Genomic DNA, 23,271 nt, shown 5'->3' with positions numbered 1-23,271 from the left:
GCATATCTTCAAAATAGACTAAGTTCTATAAGAATCAATCTTAAGGATACCATCACATTAGAAGGATAACTTAATGATTATATCCATTTAGATATGTCTGAACTGTTATGGTCAAAACCACTAACTTACTTTTTAACATCTTGGGTCATGTGGCAGTAGCCCATTCCAGTGTTTTCAGGTTCTTAATTGTTACCTGTCTGCATGGGGTTAGCAATAATGACTTCATTTTGCCTATTCTCTGAGCACTTTTATTTATGCAAAGACACCCTTACCTGATAGTTCAACATGGTTTCACCTCCAGCCTTTCTACCTAATGATGTTGAGGATAGAGGCCAGTGAACCCTGATGCCTTTTGATCTACCAGGGACAAGGCTGAGGGAAATGAGGCACTTACCTTAGGTAAGATGTATGCTCCAGTTTGGGAACCAGAGCCTTTGGTTAATTTGCAGAATACAGAGCCAACAGTAAAGTTGATATTTACTCTGGATAGCAATACTTAGAAGTATCATTAGAACTAACGAGCTTGTCTTCATTGTCATATCATTGGGTTCTGCCTAATTCTGAAAATGGCATTCTGAAATGACAAAGTTGGCAATCCACTCTGACACCTGCAGAAAATGTATACAGCTTAAAACTTTAAAAAATCACAGGCATGGGAGAAGTGGAGTCATTCTTCACACCTCAAAGTCAAGTCTTCATTGACCTCCACTTTTCTTAATTTTAATTGAACTGCTCTTTTAGATTCTTACACTGCTGATCAACTTCAAAAAGAATCTCCTTTGGAAAAGCAAAACCTCACATAACACAAGCTTTTGGACTTCTCTCTGCATAGAAATGCTGACCATGACTATCAATCATTCCCTTGTGTCGGTCGGGATCAAGTTGGTGAAAAGTATTAAATTCCTCAGTGATACCTTTGTCTTAAATGATTTGTTTTAATCATAAGGGCTGACTCCAAATACAAATGTGGAATTGACAGTGCTGTGTTTGTGGTATATATACTTTTGAATGGAGGCAGCTATTTGCAATCAATCGCACAAGTGATTTCTCATTGCGGTGAAGATTCAATCCTCCAAATCTGCAGTGAATGGCTAACTTGCATGAAGCCTGATTCTTCTACCTGGAATTTCCAAGTCAATCATTTCAAATTATTCTGAAGGTCTCACATGTGCATGGATGTGGAGTGTGGTTCTCTTGTAAACAGTGTACAACCCGCAGAATTCAGAACCCTTCAGACTGGTTAATTGGAACATCACAACATATAGATTTAACTGCAGGACAGTGGTTCTTAATCAGGAGTGTGCTTCACAACCAGAGTCACTGGCATGAGATTTCAGTTTTAAGATTCAGATTGAGGCTCAGAGTTTATTAACTTAAACTGAGTAGGGACTAAAAGTACACACTTTAAGAACCCCACAGATGGTTCTGATTCAAATAGGACTAGTCCATTTTATTTCTGACTATAATACGTGCTTCTGGTTTTGTTAAGAGGTAAATTTATCATACCCAAAGGCTAAAACTCAGAAAGTTTAATACTCTATTCACTTCAGTCTTCTAATAATGTACGTGTATGAATGACAACGCTTAGAATTCAAAAGTCAATGAGTTATCCCAATTCCTTGTATATAAAACCACACCTAGGCATAGCAGCAGTCTATATTCTAGTCTAAAGGTATAGGAAAATCTCTTTTCAAACACAAAATGGTTTAAAATACAGTGGTACCTCAGTTCTCGACTTGATTCATTCCAGAGGGCTGTGGGAGAAGTGATTTGTTTGAAAACCGAATCATTGTTTCCCATTAGAAATTATGTAAATTGAATTAATCCATTCCAGACCCCCAAATGAATCCGTCTTAACCTTTCTTATATATATATATGTCTAATGTACTGTTTAATCTATAAAGACTTCTTTTCTTAAATTTATCAAAACAGCCCCTACCAGCCTTAAGTCACTTTTGGCACTGGGCCCAGAGGTGTCTTTCAGAACAGCATGCAATATCTTTGCTTGTCACTGCCTCCGAAATGCTGCTTTTCATATATCCAAAACAAGTTTTTCTACTTCTTCAATTGCCCAAAATCATTTTCTTTCACACCCTTAGCAACATTAGCACTCTTTATGTTTTACAATTGAGCTAATGTTTATTTCTCTCCTTTGTTTGTTGCCCGAGCACTTTATCATGGTGAGGTATCAGCATGAAAAGGTCGCCAGGTGGAAAACCAAGGTGTGATTCAACATTAGTTCTGTGAACAATTTAGTTGAGAACCCAGTTGTTCAAGATGACAGACGTTTGAGAAGTGAAGTTTAACTGTACGTGAGATTCTTCCCACAAATTAGAGGAATTGAACATTTTATATTTGAAATTTTAAGGTCAGTTTATTAGTTCATTGATGAAAGCTTTCAGAAGAATATTCTCCTGAAAATTGTTTTGTTTTTTTTTCTTAGAAAAAAAGGAAGGAAAATCAACACCCTCCCAGCCTAGCCACAGATGCTGTGGCAGTCAAGCCTCTGCAGACGGGGATGGTCCATCAATCGGTCAAGTCGCTCTCTGGGTCAGCAGGATTGTAGTCTGGATCATCCTCATCATCCTCCAGCTCCAAGTCATCCATTTCCTGGAACAAAGACTCATCTACCTCCACATTGTTTCCAGCTGCAAAAAAACACACACAAAATATTTCATCTTCAGTCTTATACTTGAGAATGAAAGATACAAACTTCTCCACATGCAAGGGAGGTGATGAAATATTAAATTGCTATTGCAAATCATTACAGGCCAACAATGGTCTGTAATGGTCAGCAGAGACTCACACATTTTAACATCTTGGTGCTTCCAGTTCATAGTCTAAAAAAATCCAATTATAAAAAAAGCTTCTAGAATAAATTCTTTATGATGTGGCATGTGACAAATTGAAGACAATGATATGTCCTGGTCATACAAAGTTGATGATTGCTGACCACGGGCCTAGTTTACAAGTTGTTAGAAGCTAATGTGATAATAATTGTTTATCTATTGCTATCTTTGATTTTGCTTAAGTTATCAGAAAACTTTAAAGACTACATTGCTATAGTTTATGTACAAATTTATCAAACATTAGAATTTATTCTTCAAATGTATTTCTTTATACCCTTGGGAGGGAAGATTTATTATTACTCTGATTTTCATGGTTTAATATTAAAAACAGTATAATATATACATGTGGAATTCTAATATTATCTTACCATCTTCCAAGAACTGGATATCAGATGTGTCAAGATTATGATCAGTTTCAAATAGCTGTTTCCCTAAAAGAAATAAATCTGTTTAATTTGAAGAGCATAGTTTTCCTCCATCTTCTACAACACTCTAGGAAAAAAGTCTGAAATTTCAATAAATTTATGAACTGAGCTAAAATGCATATAAAATGTATTTGCATTAAAATGGAACAAATGATAACCTAGTCTGCCTCAAGTCCTAGAAAAACAAATGACACTCTCTCACTTCTAAGGCTTACAATCCTGGAAGTCATGGTAGCTGTATCTCAAGATCTAACATTGTATGTAACATTTAGGTCAAAGATAATCCACAAATATTAATTATAATTACAAGTGAAAATACATCAACATGTACAGAAAAAGCTTTTTTTCCCCGCTGGATGCCCAAGTATATTTTCTTACAGCCCTGGCTGGATGGCTCAGTTGATGGAGTGTAGTCTTGTGCACCAAAAGGTTTTGGGTTCGATTCTCAGTCAGGACACATAGTTAGGTTGTGGATTTGATCTCCAGTTAGGGCAGGGGCAAGAGGCAACAAAGTGATGTTTTTCTCTCATTTCGATGTTTCTCTCTCTCACTCTCACTTCATCTCTAAAATCAGTAAACATATCCTCGGGTGAGGATAAAAAAATGTCTTATAGAAATCTGTTCAAATGATCCTCTTGCTGTATAGGAACTAATGCCAAAATGTTTAAGGGGAACAGAAATAGGGCGAGTCATACCACTTAATTTATTTTTTCCTGCTTGTTCTTCTTCTTTCATTCGTTTCTTTTTAATTTCTAAGAGTTCTGCATCAAACTTGGCTTTCCAACTTAAGAAATTCTCAATTGTAACAGGAGTGCCATGAAATAATTGCTTGGAAAATAAAAAAGACAGGTCATCAGATAAGTGAGACAACAATTTAAAAAATAAGACTTACTGATCTCTTCTAGACCAGTGGTCGGCAAACTTATTAGTTAACAGAGCCAAATATCAACAGTACAATGATTGAAATTTTTTTTGAGAGCCAAAAATTTTTAAACTTAAACTTCTTCTAATGCCACTTCTTCAAAACAGACTTGTCCAGGCCGTGGTATTTTGTGGAAGAGCCACACTCAAGGGCCAAGGGGCCAAAGAGCTGCACGTAGCTTGCAAGTCACAGTTTACCGACCACGGTTCTAGACAAATATAGCCACTTACAGGAAAACTGTTTTAAGTTTTAACGTGTTTAATATGATATCTGCTGGCACTGACTACTCTCATTGGTTTTGGCAATTTCTTCTGGAAAAGTCCACTTATAATTTTTATTACAAAAAACAGATAATATGCAACATATCACCATTGCTATTTCACTATTCAGAAGAAAACTGTTGCTGTCAGTAGTGAGGAAGGAAGGAAGGAAGGAAGGAAGGAAGGAAGGAAGGAAGGAAGGAAGGAAGGAAGGAAGGAAGGAAGGAAGGAAGGAAGGAAGGAAGGACTGACTTAGAGAATAGTGAAAAAAACATGGCTTTTAATATACCTTTTCGGCTTCTTCTGCTTCTTTTTCTTTTTGTTTTTTTTCTTCTTCTCTTCTAGTTTTTATTTGATCCACTATTTCATTTAATTTTTCTTGGACAGCTGTTACCAAAGTAAAGATCATCACCATACCAAGGTTTTCTTCTGCCTATGTAACAAAACAAACAAAAAAGCAACAACAATAAAAAGGGGTCGTAGTGAGAAGCATACTTCTCAGACAAATAAAAACAACCCATTAGATTGTTTCAGCATAATAACTAAGTTCCGTGCATTCATAATATTATTACTAATTTAGTTACATATCAGTTCAGACACTTGAAAAAATGATTATTTAAAAACTGAACATATATAAACACTATCTTAAAATTTTAAAGTAATTTACTATATCCAACCTAAACCAGACAGTTCAGTAAATTCTGATTAATAATCATACATGTAGATAGAATTCAGAAAACCTTTCCTACAGTAGTTAACAGCAATCAGCTCTTAAGCATATTTTCATTATTTTAGTTCTTTTTGGATATTTTAAGAGCTGTGACAATGAACTGAACTATTTAAGGCCAAAGCAATTTACTAACATAATCTATATATAAAAAAGCCTAAGTGACTGAATGACAGGTCACTATAGCGTGCACTGACCACCAGGGGGCAAACACTCAATGTGGGAGCTTCCCCCTGGTTGTCAGTGCACTTCCACAGCCAACCTCCCCACAGCAAACCAACCTCATGTGATACCCCCACCCCACTGCCCTGATCGCCAGCCAGGCCAAGGAACCCCACCTATGCATGAATTCGTGCACCAGGCCTCTAGTATAATTATAAAGATTATAGGTAGTTCTGTGATTTATCTTTATCTACCTTTTTTTCTTTTGACTTGAAATGTTCAAAACAAAATATGAAAGCATCTCTGACTCATGGAAGGACTATAATGCAAAGTTATTTTGAAGTTGGTCATTTGAAAGCCCTGACCAGGAATCAAACTATGACCTCCTGATTCATAGATCAATGCTCAACCACTGAGCCATGCTGGCTGAGAGATCCAGGTATTTTTTAAGTATCAAAATTAATAAGAGCCATACTCTTGGAAATACACAAGTCACATTTAAGATGGAGACATATTTTCTGTTGGTTCTTAGAGCCAACAAACAAAACTAGGACTTTGATTTTAAGATGGTAAAGATTTTGCTTGTCCTCCCTACTCCCTACTCTGAAGAACATATGGTAACTCTCTACCCAAGCAAGAGATAGCTTTAAATACTGTGGGTAGCCCATCCCACCACAGGAACAGCCAAATAAGAACTTTCCAATACCCATGTTTCTTCTTCATTACCTCCCCTCTTAGAGGGGTCACAACCACTGTTGCTGTTTGTAAACTTAGGGACAAGGAGACGTAAGAAAAAAATCAATCACCAATCTTCTTCCCAGATTGTAGGCAACTAGCCTGCAATAGGTCAGAGGGGTTGAAAATTTCAATTCTTTTCAGTTGGAATTTTTAACTGCACCTGGAACTGGATATTCTGAGAATCTAACTGAAATTGTGCTTTTACTTGTCAGACTTTTTATATCTAAAAGTCATGGGGCTGACTGAGTTCAAAACAGGGATACAGGAATAGCTTAAGTCTAAAGACAGAGTGGGAAACAAACAAAGATTTCTGCATATAATGAATTCTGCTTTTTTTTTTTAATATGTTTTATTGATTTTCCACAGAGAAGAAGGGAGAGGGACAGAGAGTTAGAAACATCGATGAGAAAGAATCATCGATCAGCTGCCTCCTGGATACCCTCTACTGGGGATGTTCCCGCAACCAACGTACATGCCCCCGAATGGAATCGAACCTGGGATCTTTCAGTCCGCAGACCGACGCTCTATCCACTGAGCAAAACCAATTTCAGCTGAATTCTGCTTTTTAATGTACTAATTATACATGTTTAATAGAATTTGTTGACTCTTGCAATTGATGTGTAATACTTAAGACTAAAAAAAATAATAAATTACAAACCTTACCTGTAATGCTAATAATTTTAAGATGCTCGTGACATCATTATCTTCTAGATTTTCCTGGGAGAATATCTCATAAAGGGGGGCTTCATCTGGGTATTTCTCACTATATGTAAACTTGAGGGTAGTCTGTACAGCTAAAAACACCAGAAAACAGTTTGCTATGAATACCTTAAAGTGTAAAGTATAGAGAAGTCAACATCTTTGTTGAATCAGTAATTAATTTACATGTCAATAAAAAGCACAAAAGATTTTCCTGCAAAGAAAAACAAGGTTAACGAAAAACAAGTTAGACTATTTTTAAAACCCTCAAGATGAACAAAAGATACAAAATACAACAGAGAAGAATTACTGTGTTAGGCTCATTTTTAAGTCTCTACTACAGCCAGGTCCCAGTGTGGAAGACCCGGCTGGCGTTAGCCCTGGGGCCTATATTTCTATATGCACATCGCCAGCAGGGGATGCTATGGGTTGTTAGTTAATATGTTTTGAAGTAGACAGTGTGAGAGGCTGTGTGAGAAACTTTTCACCTAGCTCACCTATACATACATACATATATATATATATATATATATATGTATATATATATATATATATATATATTTAAATAATAGTAGAATATCCACTCTAAAGAGAGAGAAAAACACACAGATAGGTGTTTATCTTGACTGATTTATAGCAGCAAAAATCCAGTAAACAATCTAAATGTCCAAAGATAAAAAAGTCATGGAAAAATAATAGTCACTGAACGAAATACCGCACAACCACTGGAATACATACGTATGCTAAGTCTTGTTTTGGCCAAAAAATATCTTACTTTTTCTCCATCTGATGTATCATTAATGTTTCTGTTTTGCTTTTAAAAACTAAGCTTACTGGTATTGTGTCAGAATGTATTTTACTGATTTTCTATTATGTCTAGTAATAATTAATGTCGTTTTCTAATACTTTTTTTAAATCGAATTTATTTAAACAATACAACAAAATTTAATCAACAATATAGTTGCCATTGTTTTCTACTACTTGTGCCCAACGCTCAGGAAGCATTTTAATCCCTCTGTTGTAAAATTCTTGTGATTTTGATGCAAAAAATTCGGTCAATGCATTTTTGAGGCATTCTTCATTATTAAATTTTTTTCCAAGAAGAAAGTTTTGCAAAGAACGAAACAAATGGTAATCGGAAGGGGCAATATCAGAAGAATATGCAGGTTGAGGGAGAACTTCCCATTCCAACTGGCGCAGTTTTTCAGCAGTGATTCTTGCAGTATGCAGTCGTGCGTTATCGTGGTGAAGAATTACGCCCTTCCGATTAATCAGCGCGGGTTCTTTTTCTCTTAAAGCTTGGGCTAACCTTTCCAATTGGGCACTATACACTGTACTTGTAATGGTTTGGTTAGATGGTAAAAGTTCATAATGAAGAATTCCTTTAAAATTCCACCAAACACACAACATCACTTTTTTCGCATGCAAGTCAGGTTTTGGCGTGGGCTGCGGAGCCTCATTTTTGTCCAACCATTGAGGCCGCCTTTTCAAATTAACATACAGCACCCATTCTTCATCTCCGGTAACAATTTGCTCTAAAAACGGCAAACGGTTTTGACGAGAGAGGAGCGAACTGCAAATTGTGACTCTTTGATTACAGTTGTTGTCGGTCAACTCATGAGGAACCCATTTTCCAAACTTTTGGACTTTGCCAAGTGCACGCAATTGATTGGAAATTGTTTTTTGTGAACAATTTAAAGTTGTCGCAAGCTCTTGTTGGGTAATTTGAGGATTTTGCACCAAAAGAGCTTGAAGAGCTTCTTGATCAAAATTGGACACACGGCCTCGACCACTCTTGTCATCTAACGAAAAATTTCTCTCGTGAAATTTCTCAAACCAACGCTGGCATTTTCTGGCACTAACTGCATCTTGACCAAGAGCACTACAGATGTTTTTTGCAGCCTCACTTGCTTTTCTTCCTAATTGAAACTCGTAAAGCATGCAGTGCCGAATATGCTCTTCATCCGCCATCTTCTTAGCCCTAGTTTTGCAACAAAAACCAAACCAAACACAAACTTTTTCAAGCAAAACTTGTTAATTGCACTTCACACGTTCTGTAGATACCACGTGTTTGAAGGTTATGTCAATACAAGTCAACGCCAAGCAAGATTTTAAACGAATGTTTAAAAACGACATTAATTATTACTAGACCCGATATTTCTCTAGAAGTCTTGTTTACATAGTATACCAACTAGAAATGCACACTTACACCAGATTCTTAACAAGTACCCAGTACCTCTGCACCTGCAAGGCCCAGCACAGAATGGCTCTGGAATGAGTAAAATTCCTGAGAGGCTTAGAAAAACCACAAGTATTTTTTTTTTTATTAGACTTACTTTCATCATTTTCTCCAGCCTCGGATGTCACAGTAATGGTGAAGCTAGGAGGGTTTTCTGATAATACTGCAGGAAAATATATAAAGAGAGGGTAAGTTATTAAGATGCTTTCCTCATTAGCCAAATATCACTACCCATTCAGGGAAACTGATTCCATTTCCGCAAATACAGACTAACTAGAACACACAAATGATGAAATATATCCATCATTTTTCTATTTAAATCTTGGGTTGTTTTTAATCTGGAAAGAAATACCCATAGTAGATACCCTCCTGGAGTTTTATCAAATCAATTAAAATAATTAAGTAATTTACCTTTCATTCAAAATCTCCACTATATGTGGAAAATTATATTATAAAAGATTCCTAAATGGAATAACAAAAAGTTTGACGTTTCTTACTGGAAACTAGCCACTGATAAATATTCAGTATTCTCACTAATTTTTGTACTTATATACTCTGAAATATAATTCAGAATCTCCATGACAAATGGTAAGTATTAATTTGTTAGAGCTGGTGTCTTCTAGGTATCTCTCCCACAGCATCTCTGAACCAAACAAAGAAAACTCGCATTCAGAACCATTACAAGAATAAACAAGGAAAGTCAAGCAGCCATGAGAGCTGCTGAGTCCATGAGAAAAGCCTGTGCCCCACTCCAGGCCTGGAAAGCACTGGCCCCTGACTGGGTGGAATCCTGTCAGCAGCCTCTCTCTGAAATGAAAGAGCAGGGATCTCTGCAGAAGTCACTATGGAAACCAGTCAGCCCTCCCTACTCCAGAATTTCTGAGGCCTTCATGAATATTCACTAACAATAAAAATTTTAAGGCTTATGCCTTCATTTTAATTGAAGTTTAAAAGTACTTGAAACAATGATGAACATCTAAGATTACTTGAGAGGTGTTTGTTGGAAAGATAAAAGATGCACTGGATTCCTATTCTTTTTAAAATATATTTTATTGATTTTTACAGAGAGGAAGGGAGAGGGATAGAGTTAGAAGCATCAATGAGAGAGAAACAGATCAGCTGCCTCCTGCACACGCCCTACTGGGGATGTGCCCACAACCAGGGTACATGGCCTTGATTGGAATCAAACGTAGGACCTTCAGTCTGAAGGCTCTATCCACTGAGAAAAATTGGCTAAGGCTGGATTCCTATTTTAATAGGTCTCAGGCAGGCCAGCCCATGATGAAAAAGTCCCTGAACAGAAATTATAATAAAGCTTTTATGATTGGCTCTACCTTTAAAAAAAACAAACAAACAAAAAAAACCAACAATAAATGTGTAAAATATTTTATGTATTTCATTCTTATTTCTTTTCATGACCAACTTTAGTATTTACATGTCAAGAAATGTAAACACTAAAACTATAGAAATAAAGGTTCAACACAATGACATTATAACTTACTACCATTTTCTAGGACTTCATGAGGTGGTAAGTTAGGAATCACCTATAGCCAATAACAGCTAACATTTATTGACCATTACTTTGTGCCTGTACTGTGCTATGCAATTAATCCTTACACCAAAACCACGATTTCATACTATTACTGTATTTCACCAAACTTAAAAGGCTATCAAGTATAAGATACACCCTATTTTATGTACCACTAAGAAAAAAGCTGCTATTAAACTATGATATGTGATATATTTTGTAAGATAAATTCATATTGCAGGGAGGTAAAAATATGTCTTATAATCAATTAAATATTGTATCATACCAGTTTTATAGATGTGAAAACTGAGATAAAATAGTTTTACTAATTTTCCCAAGGTTATACAGGTAGTAACTGGCAGAACTTAATAACTTTATAGAGTTTCGTTTAGAAAGAATTTTTTTCCCAGCTGAGAAATTCCAGTGAAATCATTTGAGCTAGGCTATAAATTAAGGCCCAGTGGTAAGCAGAGATGGAGAAAAGGATATAGATTAACACAGCAGTAAGGGTTTAATGGTGGGAAACTTAAGGAACAATAGGAAATAAGAAACTATACCACTTGATGGGACTATGTGTGAGTGAGGTGAATGAGGAAAACTACAGTTGAAAACACAGTTGAAAGTATTGCTGTGGCCAGTGACAGGTTTTGGTTTGTAGCAGCAGCAATATGGTCAGAACTATATTTCTAAACATAGGAACTAAATCTAGCAACAGTGCATACAATGAAAGAAAGAAAGGAGCCAGAGGCAGGATGAACTCGATAGCTGGTGAAAGTGTCCCCGAGAGGTAATGAGGTTCTGGAGGAGGCTGGTGCCAATGGGAATAGCAAGGAACAAGGTGATGAACGACATTCTGAATGTGCAGGCAGAGGAAAGTGGAGCCACTGACAAAATAAGAAATGCAAAAGAAAAGTCAAATGTGAGACATCTGGGGGACATAGAGTAGCTTCGGTTGGCGGTATTGGGTATGCAATCAGAAACGAGCAAATGGAGCTAAAGGTAGGTTTGACTTGAATTTGGGTCATTCACAAAGAGGGAAAGCTAAAGCTATAAGACTGGAGAGAAAATGGAGAGTGAAATAAGGACCAACACCAGCTTTGTAAGGAACCCTAAATTTTGCGGGGGAAAGGTGGGGTGGCGAAATGTAAGAGGAGGAAAAGTGCCAGAAATGAAAAGAAAAGGTAAAAACAAATTCAAGAAAAGACTATTTTATGTGTGAAGCACCCCAGCTATCAAGATCCAGGTCTGCAGGGCAGTGTCCACACGTGAACCTCCAATGTGCCTACGATGAGTATGTGCCTGTGCTCGGTGGGGAAGAAATGGGCAATGACCCTGGCCTGTAAGATCATGTCTAAATCCTACCAAGGTCCTTTGTGGTCTGGTCCCTGCTTACTTGTCAGGTCTCATTTTCCCCAACCCCCACTTCTCACTTTATCTTCTAGCAATACCAAGCCACTAACCCACTGGACACAGACTCCTCCTTCCGTTCATGCTGTAGTCCTTCCCCACACTTCATTCATGTGACTCCTCATCACCCCGTTTTCCAAAACGACTCTCATCTCTCCCTATCTCCTGCTGCACCCTAAACAGACTCCATAAAGAGTAGTCACACTGTGTGTATATTACTTATCCAGTGTCTCTTCCCAACAGACTGGGCTTTTGACAGTCTCATCGGGTAAATACTTGGTAAATGATGACATGGGGCGGTAGCAAGAATGTCTCTAACTGCCTGCCTTTGGAGCCAGACAGAATAGGAGGCAAGATGAACCACGAAAGAAGTTGATATACAATTAACCCATAAGAAATCATGATGAAAGGCATGTTCAGTAAAAGTACGGGGATGAAAGAACTATAGGGCTACAAAGTTTATAGACAGAAAGAGGAATCACAGAGGCCAGATTTTTGAAGATGGCATTTCCAAGGTGTGGCTATTGATTTCCATTTTCATCAAAAGTTGATGAAAATGGAAATCAAAACTATTTGTTGATAAAGATGAGGAATTATAAAGCTATATTAGAAGAATCAGAAACTAGTAAGGTAAATTTCCAGTGAAGATTGTCTTATATTTAACAGCTATAAAGTATTTCCATTTACATTATTCTTCATTAAACAGATATGGAAACTGAGGATTGGAGAGGTTATATGATTTGTCTAAGGACACAGAGCTAACAATACCCACTACACCAACAGCCATTAGGGAGAAAAAAACTGACTCAGAAACAACAACAAAAAAGGATACTGGAGAACACTGCTAATACCCCACCAAGTCCTCTCTCCCCTTCCTCCAGTCATACCATTTTCTTTAAGAGTGAGAAAAAGGAAGGAAGAGAGAGAGAGAGAGGGGAGGAGAGAGAAGGAAAGGGAGAGAGAGGGAGAGGGAGAGAGAGAGAGAGAGAGAGAGAGAGAGAGGGAGAGGGAGAGAGAGAGAGAGAGGGAGAGAGATTTGGTTTTTTTATTTTTTATTTAGGCATTCATTGATTGATTCTTGTATGTATCCTGATAGGGGCTTGAACGGGCACCCCAGGCATCCTTGACATATCAGGACAATGCCCTAACCAATAAAGCTACCCAATTGGGGCCAATCAGACCATTTTTAACTGAGCACACTGACCACACAGAATAAAAATACATTTCTCAGCCGGGACCGGTCTGGCTCAATGGATAGAGCGTCGGCTTGGGGACTGAAGGGTCCCGGGTTCGATTCTGGTCAAGGGCATGTATCTTGGTTGTGGGCATATCCCCAGTAGGGGGTGTGCAAGAGGCAGCTGATCGATGACTCTCTCTCTCATCGATGTTTCTAACTCTCTATCTCTCTCCCTTCCTCTCTGTACAAAATCAATAAAAATATATATATTTTTTAAAAATACATTTCTCAGCTTCCCTTCCAGTTAGGTCTCATGAAATGACTGACTTCCAACTAACTGAGATGGAAGCAAGTAAGTCCTTTGACAGTTTCTAGGAAATACCCTTAACTCTATTTTCTTTAACTATCCTACAGTCTGGAAAAGGAATGCTACCATCTTTACCATGAAGGTGACCACATCTTGGGGATGATAAAGAACTGAGGGATTTCTGGATGAGAACTATACAGCTATCTTTCATGTGCAAGAGCAATAAACTTTTACCTTTTAAATATATTTTATTGATTTTTTACAGAGAGGAAGGGAGAGAGATAGTTAGAAACATCGATGAGAGAGAGTCATCGATCAGCTGCCTCTTGCACACCCCCTACTGGGGATGTGCCCACAACCAAGATACATGCCCTTGACCGGAATCGAACCCGGGACCCATCAGTCCCCAAGCCGACGCTCTATCCATTGAGCCAAACCAGTTTCGGCAACTTTTACCTTTTAGAAACCACTGTAATTTAAGGTTTTCTGTCACAGCTAAACCTAATTTTTTAAAATGTATAAAAAAAAAAAAACATGGAAAAGAATAACATTCCAAAGCTTGGAGGTGACTACAATAGGAATGGGAAAGTTCCTTAATTGGACTTGCAAAGATGACTGATTCCTGTATTCTGTAGTCTGCGGAATGAATAATCCCAGTTCCAATGCATTACCGTTGGTGCAATTAGAGGAAAGATAAGCTTTCCTAAAGATACCAGCCTTCCACCATTGTAAGTGGATCAAAAGCGTTTGAGAAAAAGTCAGATTGTTGGGCATGGTGGAATGAACCAGGGAGGGTAGAAGTAGTAAGTGATACAGGGACAGAGGGACAGAATTGAGGATTCTGTCAAAAACAGAGATAAAGGAGGTAGAGTAGCTGAAAAGTACACTAAAGGGACACGCAACTGACATGAAGGTTTTAACGAAGTATCAGACAGCCCATATGAAAACAGGCCCTTGGCTCCTTAGGAAGCGTCTGCCAAGAAAAACTGCTTCCACATAATGACTTCTGCCCCATCTGTAAGATGCAGTTATAAATGTTAAAGGCTCGTGGCTGCTACTTTGAGGTACTGACCCAGCAAATACAGGATTACCTCTCTTTATAAGGCCAAACAGAATTCGGGGGACTAGACCTTTGGTTAGCCCAAAGCCAAAACGAATGTTCCAACAAAACTTCTCCTAGGCAGACATTTTGATACAGAAATGGAAATAACCAAATTCTACTTCTTTAGCTGGGCCTTGTCTAGTAAAGCACTACTGAAGGAGAATGCATACAGGAGAGTCTGTTTATACTTTGGAAGACTAGTAGCTGGAAACATTGGATCAATGTGCAGTCAAGCTATAGTTATGATAGGTTTAGAATTCACAGCATATGCAACACTGGACTAAAAGTTCTTTGCAGATAGTTAAGCAACCAATTCCGGGGTTACGCTAGGTCTAGATGGCTAGGGCTACAGGTGGCTGAACTATGCCTCCTGCTTCCACAAGAGGGTCATAATGTACTTAACAAGGCTTTTCTGACAATCATCTATCAAAAAAAAAAAAAAAAAAAAAGATATATCTAGTATACCTATATCCTTCTTCAACAGCATTGAGCATTTACCAAGTATAATATTAAAAATCCAATATTAGCTGAACCCGGGTTGGCTCAGTGGATAGAGCATCGGTCTGCGGACTGGAAGGTCCCGGGTTCAATTCCGGTCAAGGGCATGTGCCTTGGTTGCGGGCACATCCCCAGTAGGGGGTGTGCAAGAGGCAGCCTCATCGATGTTTCTAACTCTCTATCCCTCTCTCTTCCTCTCTGTGAAAAATCAATAAAATATATCTTTAAAAAAAATCCAATATTAAGTGAGATACAAAATGTAGTTTAAAAAACCCTGTCAATTTGTGTTCCTCGGCTAACTGACACAAGCAATCTTTCTTTCTTAAACCTGGTCCGAAAATATAAAAGTATAAAATCATCAACACAATAGAAGGCTGTGAAACAGTAAACCTTGCAAATCCTGAAGATTTCAAAAGACTAAACACGGAACCATTTTATTCCAAAGTTCTCTGCCTTCTTCCTGAGGGGTTTCCTAAAGGACATGATTAACAAGTAAGGCAGGATTCTTGAAAAACTATTAATCAAGACATCTCAATTTATTTATTGCAAAGACGTTGATAGGAATCAGAGACTGATGGGCTCAGCTGATTCTGCAGAATACTTGCAGGTGTCAAATAGTCATCAATTTATTATTAGTCTTTTATTATCCTAACTCAAAATCTTCAAGCACTTCTGCCTCCCACCAGAATTACATACACTGAACTGTATCAGGGCCTAGCTCAATACAAAAGAACTGCCAGACTGTTGAAGGGTTAAAATGTATCACTTTCATAAATGCTTTTGGGCACAGTATTTAATGAGGGATACTTTATGTCCAAAGAAATGAAAAGAAGAGCACATCTCAGGCCTCTTAACTCTGTCTACACAGTGTGCATGCCTGTAACATTTCCAATGTAACAGGAATGACCACTTGTCACAATTTAGATCCAACCACTGACCCTATATTCCAACTAATTTAGACATTGACATATAAGCAAGGTTAGAGAAGGGAGCCAGACTCCATACACACTCACCCAGTTAATGACACTCTCAAACCCCTCTTCACTCATCCCATTAACATCCTCACAGCACAGCTGTACTGCTGGTGAGAGGGAACATGAACAGGACTGGAGCTAGACAGGGGTAGCTGAGAGACATCTGCCTGTTGGCAAAGCAGAACAAAATTTGCTACCGTTGCAAGCAGTGGTCAAAGGCAGAGCTAAAAAAAACTACACCAAACAATGAAAGGGAGGCGGGTTGGGGTTTTCTGAGTTGAAATAACAAACCTTACACGCTGGATTCTGACTGTCCAGGATAGACAACACCCAAAGGAAGGTATGGGGAACAGAAACCCCACAAATCCAGGTTCCACTCGCTCTGACCGGTTTCATTTGATCACTTCTCAAAAGCCGAGTGTAATGTGGGAGAAGCCGTACAGATACGGCAGTCTTGCTGCACTCTGAGAATCACCTGCAGCGCCGCTTAATACAGAAGCGGTGTCTTCCTTTACGTAATGAATGTCTCAATATCTTCCATTAGCCCCAGCCTGCCGCCTAATCTGCTCCCGCTCATCCCAGCTGGAGCCAGATCCCACACACCACCTGTCTGAAGGTGAAGGTCCAGGTCAGGCGTTCCAGACCCAACCAACTCTTCGCACCAGACCTGCCGCTAACTTTCTGGCCGACTCGGAGCCAGCCACCCACCCGCCTTTCCTTCCTTTCCTTTCCCTTCCCGAGCCTCCATGGCCCCGCCGGCGGCACGCAGCCCGGGCCGGACGGTGTCTAATATCCCTTCCTGCCTGACACCCTGTGAACCTTCCTGCAGGAGGACCTGAGCTCTGGGCTCCATCATTCATGGGGCATTCTGCAGAACGCCAGGATTGATTGATGATTGATTGATTGATTGATTGATATTAGAAACGACCAACTTCCAGAACAACGCTACTCTCCAACTGGTTCTAGACCCCACACTACTCTGAATTCCCATAAACCTGAAAACACGATCCATCGCAGGGAAAACGGCTTCCCCCCCCCCGGAAGGAAGGTGGAGGATGTGAAGACTGGCGGCTCTGGGAGCAGTTACTTTCTCCCACGTGGAGTATGTATGTTTCGTGTTCATTTCATCCAGCCTCCGGTGGCTGTAAGTTACACTGACACCCAAGCGCCCGGGATGGGGTTCCGGGCCTGACCGTCTCCGGGGACCTGGCCAGCCTCGCCGGGACCTGGAGGTTCCGGGGAGCAGGCGGAGCAGCAGCCGCGGAGTGGCCCCAAGTGCCCGAGCACCCCGCGGGAAGAGCCAGAGCAGAGAGGGCGCGGGAGAGGCGGCCTCGCTGTCCTTTCCCCATCGCGGCCCGGGAGGCCGAGGGCGGCGGCGGCGGCGGCTCCGGCCCATCCCACCCCAGCCCGGCCCCGGACTCCCGGCGGCGGGCACGCGGCCGCGGAAGTCACCTGTAAAGGAGTCGGGGTAGATGGACTCCAGAGCCTCCAGCTCGTTGCGCTGCTCCTCGCCGTAGTCTGTCATCGTGGCCCTCGCCGCCGCAGCCCATGGATCGCCCAGACACCCAGGCGGCGCGCCGCAGCCGGGACCACGGCGGCGCCGGTAGAGCGGGCAGCGGCCGGCCGGGCGCAGGCGCAGAGTCCCCGGCTGCGAAGGCCCGCAGCCCACAGCCAGGCGGGCCAGCTGAGCCCCAGCCCCGCGCCGGCCTCCGCGTGCTCCCGAGCTCCGCGTTCGACTCGTCGGGCCTGGCCGGCGGGGCGCTGAGCGGCCGCCTGCGCCACGCCAGCTCCGGGTTCGCAGGGAAGGGGAGGGCTCGGGGTCAGGCGTTCGTCACAGACACCTAGGGCGGGGGCCTGAGCCCGCGAGGCCCCTCCGCGCGGCATATCCGCGCTCGATGAGTCAGGGCTGCCTCGGGTTCCGGAGCCGGAGGGAGTCGCCGGCGGAGGCTCGGGGAGGGAGTTCGCGGCCTCCGCCGTTTCCGGGTTTTCCGTTGGCGATCGGGTGGCCCGGTGGGGCAGACCGGCGCGCGCTGTCAGTGGGGGCTGATGGTGGGGTGCGGGTGACTTCGACGCTTCAGCCCCCCAGGCCCGCGGCGTCCGGCGGGAGCTGGGCGCGGAGCAGTGCAGAACGCAGTGGGCAGAGGGAGGGAAGCCCCGCCGGGGGTCCCACGGGTCCGGGAGGATCGGCCCGGCCCCGGAATAGCGAATCTCCTCCGAGTGAATCCGGGGAGGAATCGGCAGCAAGTCCTGAGATCTCCACTCACAGCCCTTAGGCTTCCCTTCTAAGTTTGTAACGGGAACGCGGCTGCCCGCGGATTGAAGGGGGTCCGTGATTGCGTGTTTCTGTGGATTGATAAAGAGGGCGCGGATGTCGGGAACAGTTTTGATAAGCAATGTGACAGTGTCAGCACGCTGACAGTTGTCCAGGACCTTTGGCTTGGGACAGTAAAGCCGAGGATTGTGCTTCAAATGTATACATGTCGTCTGTAAGTGTATCGCGTCCGTTACAAAGAAGCTTTCCAAAGAGCCCTAGTGGCAAAAGCTTAGCAAGTGGCTTAACGTGTTACTTTTATGAGAAGAATATTAAGTAACTATGTTTATAATAAAGGGACATGGTTAAGTAAAAAAAAAAAAAAAGAAAAAAGAAAGAAAAGAGCGGAAAATAACTCCCAACATTAGGAGATTGTTCACACTTTTTTTATATTTCCCTTTGTTTTGTTTTCTGTATGAAATCAGGTTTCACTTGGGTAGTGGGGGAAACAATTTGTAATAAAGATCCCAATGGTGAGGCTCTCAAGTGTTCTTTCATCATTCTTTTTAATATATTTTACTGATTTTGTACAGAGAGGATGGGATAGGGATAGTTAGAAATATCCATGAAAGAGAGACGTTGATCAGCTGCCTCCTACACCACCACCACCCCTCCCTTTGCTGGGGATGTGCCCGAAACCAAGGTACAAGCCCTTGACCGGAATGGAACCTGGCACCTGCAGGCCGGCGCTCTATCCACTGAGCCAAACCAGTCAGGACTCTCATCATTCTAAAATGAACATGTCCCGTGCGCTGGAGGGCATCCTGGTCTTGGGTTAGGAAGTTTAACTTCCTTATAGCAGAGGGATGCATTAAAACGAACATTCAGATACACTTTAGGGTTAAGGGTTGACGGGGCATTCTTTAAGCCTTTGAGGGGGCGGGGGAGGGAGAGCAGTAACTCCGCACGGCGCTTATTTTCCTGGATTCCTCCGCTCCGATAAATGAAGGGTTTGTTACCGGCTGAAGAACTCCTGGCAGAGGGAACAAGGCAGAGCTCCCGCACTGGAGCCCTCGGCGTTTTGGAAGCCTGTGTGGCTGGTGCACCGGGAACTGGGTGGGGATGGGGGTGGGTTACAGGTCGCGTAGGGTCCTTGGAGGGTTTAGCTGGATGAGGGACAGTCAGCCTACATGACTTTAGCTACCACGTGTAAATGTATGTAAGTGGGACAAAGCCTGGAAGCACGGAGACCAGTGAGGAGGTTATGGTGATCATCTAAACTAGGGGTGTCGAACTCAATCAGAGATGGGGCCAAAATCTAAAATCCAGCCTAAATCACGGGCTGAATGGTTTACTGAACAGTCATAAACTGTCATTGTGATGGAAACGCAGCGGAGTGCAGTGATGACAGCGCAGGGCGGGCCACATTGCAAGGCCTGGCGGGACAGATTTGGCCCGCGGGCCTTGTGTTTGACACATGTGATCTAAGCAAAGACAACGATGACAGGCCGGAGCTGTGTGGAGGAAGGTTTAAATTCTGGGCGGGCGCCTGCAGGCGGAGCCAGGTCTGATCCCGGTGCCATGACTGCGCTTGGCCAACCTGGGAGTGCACAGCACGTCCACGCCGTCAGAGACAGGAGGACGGCGATCTGGAGGGCGATTGTAAGCCTGGGAAGACTTAGACGCCACCCCAGCCCCAGCGGATGGCCGGGTCGGAGGCGCACAACCCGCGCGGGCGCTCACACGGTGGGCGCCCAGAGCCAGGACCCGCTGCCACCCCGGCGGTTTGGGTGCTGTAGAAGGTGCTGGCACCCCTGGTCGGAATACCCCATCTCGCCAAGCTCTGGGAAGGGGCTCGGAGAGCACTGGGCAAGGAAGAAACTGGCACGTGGGCGAGTCCTAGAAAATCATGAGAAAGCGTCAGAATGCCCTGAAGGTAGGCACTACTAAACTGCCTACAAGATTTTACTGTTCTAGGTCTGCCAGTGAATGCTTGGATGTTTTTTGTTTTTGTTTTTTTTAATATATTTTATTGATTTTGTACAAAGAGGAAGGGAGAGAGACAGTTAGAAACATCGATGAGAGAGAGTCATCGATCAGCTGCCTCCTGCACACCCCCCACTGGGGATATGCCCTCAACCAAGGTACATGCCCTTGACCGGAATCGAACCTGGGACCCTTCAGTCCCCAAGCCCCCAAGCCGACGCTCTATCCATTGAGCCAAACCGGTCTTGGCTTGGATGGTTTTTGACCCAACAAAATATAGATCTCATGGGATCTTTTCAAGATGCTTATTTTGTAGGCAGCTTTCTCAAATTTGAATGATTTCAAAATGAAAATCAAACAAAAAGCCGATTACTCTGGATTTATTAAGTGTATATACAATAAAGCACCTCATAGATCCAGATTGGTGATTTTCCCCCCTTTGGCATTTGTTTCTCACATTTCCAATGGAATATGTCCACATATAAAATATTTTATAATAACCCTAGCTATTATTTTTCAGTCCATGTGCTGGACTGAAGGGTCCCAGGCTCGATTCTGGTCAAGATCACATGCCCGGGTTGCACTTTAAACCACCTTAAAAAATAGAATGCAGTGTGTTTTATAACAAATATATTTAATTTACAGGAGCAAGAGTTTTGCCTATGGGGGAGCATCTGCATGCAGGATCAGAATGCTTGTCCCAGAAACTGCCTTAAGAGGTCTTATCCTGTCATTCATGATAGGCATGTGTGTCCATAAACTGAAATGTGTTGGTATGTGAATTCATTTCCTATTGCCATTCTAACAAGTAACCGCAAATGCAGTGGCTTAAAACAAGGCAGATTTGCCCTAGCCGGCATGGCTCAGTGGATAGAGCGTCAGCCCGCCCACTCAAGGGTCCCAGATTTGATTTCGGCCAAGAACACATGCCTGGGTTTCCATCTCATTCCCCAGTGTGGGTGGTGCTGGAGGAAGCCGCTCAATTCTCTCTCATCACTGATGTTTCTGTCCCTCTCTCCTTCTCCCTTCTTCTCTGAAATCAATAAAGAAATATTAAAACAAAAACAAAAAACAAAAAAAAAAAAAGGCAGATTTGTCTCAGAGTCCTGTAAGAACAGTATATGTTTTTTCCTGGTCAGACCCAGTCTTGGAGCTGAAATCAAGCTGTCAGTCAGCAGGGCTGTGTTCCTTTGGGAGGCCGTAGGAGAGAATCCATTTCCTTGATTTGGCTCATGACCCCCTCCATCTTCACAGCCAGCCGTGGCTAATTTCTCGGGCATCACTCTCAGTCCTCCACACTCCTCTTCTGTTGATACTTTGCCTTCTCTCTGACACTGATTCCTCCTGTGGCCCTCTTATAAGGACTCATGATTATATCAGTCCCACCAGGATAGTCCAAGATGATATCTCCATCTCAAGATCCTTACTTCACATCTGCTTTGTCTCTTTTGCCATATAAATTATAAAGTGACATTCCCAAGATCCAATGATTGGAACACGAACACCTTTGGGGAAGCCGATAGTCAGTCTACCACAGTATTCAAACTCCGAGGTACATGAGCCTGTGTGTGTGTGCACGGGAGCGCAGTTTTTCTGGATATTTTCTCAAAATAGCTTTTCCTGGAATGGCTCTTTGAACGAGTCCAGGACTCAAAATAGTTTAATCACCCACTCCCACAATTTAATCACCACCCCTGTCTCTTGTCAGGGATCATCAAGTCCCAGAAAGATTGGCTTGTATAAGACCATATGAGTGATGAGAGAGGATGATTTCCTGACATTCATTTTGACCCTCTATGGCCTATTGAAAACAAACGGATGGATTATAATGTTCGGCCACTCCCTGCACGAGAGAGAATACCTGAGCTTTCCGGTCCAGCCTGTAGTCTGTGGCTAATAGAATCAGTGCTACTGCCTGTTGAGTGGCTCAGATCCAAGGTTATGCCTCACTGAGCATGGAAATGTCACTTTGTTAAGAAGCACAGTGCCTTGAAGGTGAGGCCTCGTACATGCAGGTCCAGTGGAAGTGGAAAAAGAAAGACTCAGATGTGATACTGGCATCTTGTTGGAACTCGGGATGTTTTATTTATTTTCTATTTTTTTAGACATTTTTAAAAATATATTTTATTGATTTTTTGCAGAGGAAGAGAGAGGGATAGAGAATCAGAAACATCGATGAGAGAGAAACATCAATCAGCTGCCTCTTGCACATCCAGGGTACATACCCTTGACTGGAATCGAACCCAAGACCTTTCAGTCCGCAGGCCAATGCTCTATCCACTGAGCCAAACCAGTTTCAGTGGAACTCAGGATGTTTTAGTTAGTTGTTGAACAATTACACCTGCAAGGCCCTGGGAGTTTTATAATCCGCCTTCTGTTTTTGTGCTGTAGTGGAGTACAAGGTCAGATAGCAGGCTACTGGGTTCTGGTTCCATCACTTATAAGTGTGTGGCCTTTGGCAAATTGCTTGACTTCTCTGGATCTTGAACATTAGTTCCACTATTGGCATTTGGTCCGTTGCCCAGTAAGCAGTCATTGTTTTGGTTTAAAAAAAGCCCACATTTTGCTTATTTTGGCCAGTGACCCAGTTGCCCACGTTAATGTGGCAAAAATCAGACACAAGACCCTGGATATATCAGAAATAATCAAGGCAAGTTAGAAAACTGTCAGGTATTGGAAATGCAAAGTCACACAGGAAAGTCAGGTTGGTCTCCCTTTTGGAGTTGTAGATAATGAATATGCAAATATATGTTACAGTCTTGCTTCCTCAAGTGGATTATGAATTCGAAGTTGCAATTAATGAAACAGCACAGCTTTCTATGTCATAGCTTTAAAAAACGCTCCCAGTACAGAGGTGTTACAAATAGTACTTATGATACTAACGATGATACAATGCATCATCTTTCCCTGGTTATGGCAGGATGACCATCAATGGGCTTCTCCCTTACGGACTTCTAATCCTGGTTTCCAAAAAGTCAGATATGTAAGTGTAGAGGCAGAAGTAGTGAAAAGTTTCTGCA

The 23,271-nt window shown here is 42.0% G+C and overlaps 2 protein-coding genes across 6 annotated transcripts in view; one reads left to right on the top strand and one right to left on the bottom strand.

Moving 5' to 3' along the window:
• Positions 1 to 2,347: 2,347 nt before the first annotated feature.
• Positions 2,348 to 17,750, bottom strand: RWDD1 (RWD domain containing 1). Of its 3 annotated transcripts, XM_036414377.1 has the most exons (7): positions 17,467 to 17,750; positions 9,119 to 9,184; positions 6,747 to 6,877; positions 4,746 to 4,889; positions 3,970 to 4,102; positions 3,218 to 3,280; positions 2,348 to 2,648 (listed from the first exon to the last, which is right to left on the bottom strand). In XM_036414377.1, exons 1-7 carry the CDS (start codon positions 17,537 to 17,539, stop codon positions 2,527 to 2,529), a joined length of 732 nt encoding a protein of 243 aa, XP_036270270.1. In that variant the 5' UTR covers positions 17,540 to 17,750; the 3' UTR covers positions 2,348 to 2,526. The 3 variants fall into 3 exon arrangements, with proteins under 3 accessions (XP_036270270.1, XP_036270271.1, XP_045429294.1); XM_036414378.2 differs by lacking the exon at positions 3,218 to 3,280 and having other exon boundaries at positions 17,467 to 17,693; XM_045573338.1 differs by lacking the exon at positions 9,119 to 9,184 and having other exon boundaries at positions 17,467 to 17,693.
• Positions 17,751 to 17,902: 152 nt separating this feature from the next.
• The window catches only part of TRAPPC3L (trafficking protein particle complex subunit 3L), a 47,521-nt gene continuing 42,152 nt past the window's right edge, over positions 17,903 to 23,271 (top strand). For 2 of the 3 annotated variants that reach the window (XR_004983708.2, XR_006740096.1), the window contains exon 1: positions 17,903 to 18,046. The gene's annotated coding sequence lies outside the window, so the exon portion shown is untranslated. The remainder of the gene's footprint in view (positions 18,047 to 23,271) is intronic. The other variant, XM_045573339.1, reaches the window with a different exon arrangement.

Source organism: Pipistrellus kuhlii, unplaced genomic scaffold (assembly GCF_014108245.1).
Source record: "Pipistrellus kuhlii isolate mPipKuh1 unplaced genomic scaffold, mPipKuh1.p scaffold_m20_p_5, whole genome shotgun sequence".
NCBI classification, from domain to species: domain Eukaryota; kingdom Metazoa; phylum Chordata; class Mammalia; order Chiroptera; family Vespertilionidae; genus Pipistrellus; species Pipistrellus kuhlii.
Note: the sequence above shows the minus strand (reverse complement) of the source record. Positions and strands in the feature narration are given on the sequence as shown.

Excerpts from the sequence above, each read along its gene's own strand:
- RWDD1 (XM_036414377.1), bottom strand. The coding sequence starts at position 17,539 with ATGACAGACTACGGCGAGGAGCAGCGCAACGAGCTGGAGGCTCTGGAG. Across the intron at positions 4,103-4,745 it reads AAGCAGAAGAAGCCGAAAAG|CAATTATTTCATGGCACTCC; the intron begins GTATATTAAAAG and ends TTATTTTCCAAG. Across the intron at positions 2,649-3,217 it reads TATCCAGTTCTTGGAAGATG|CTGGAAACAATGTGGAGGTA; the intron begins GTAAGATAATAT and ends GTTTTTTTGCAG.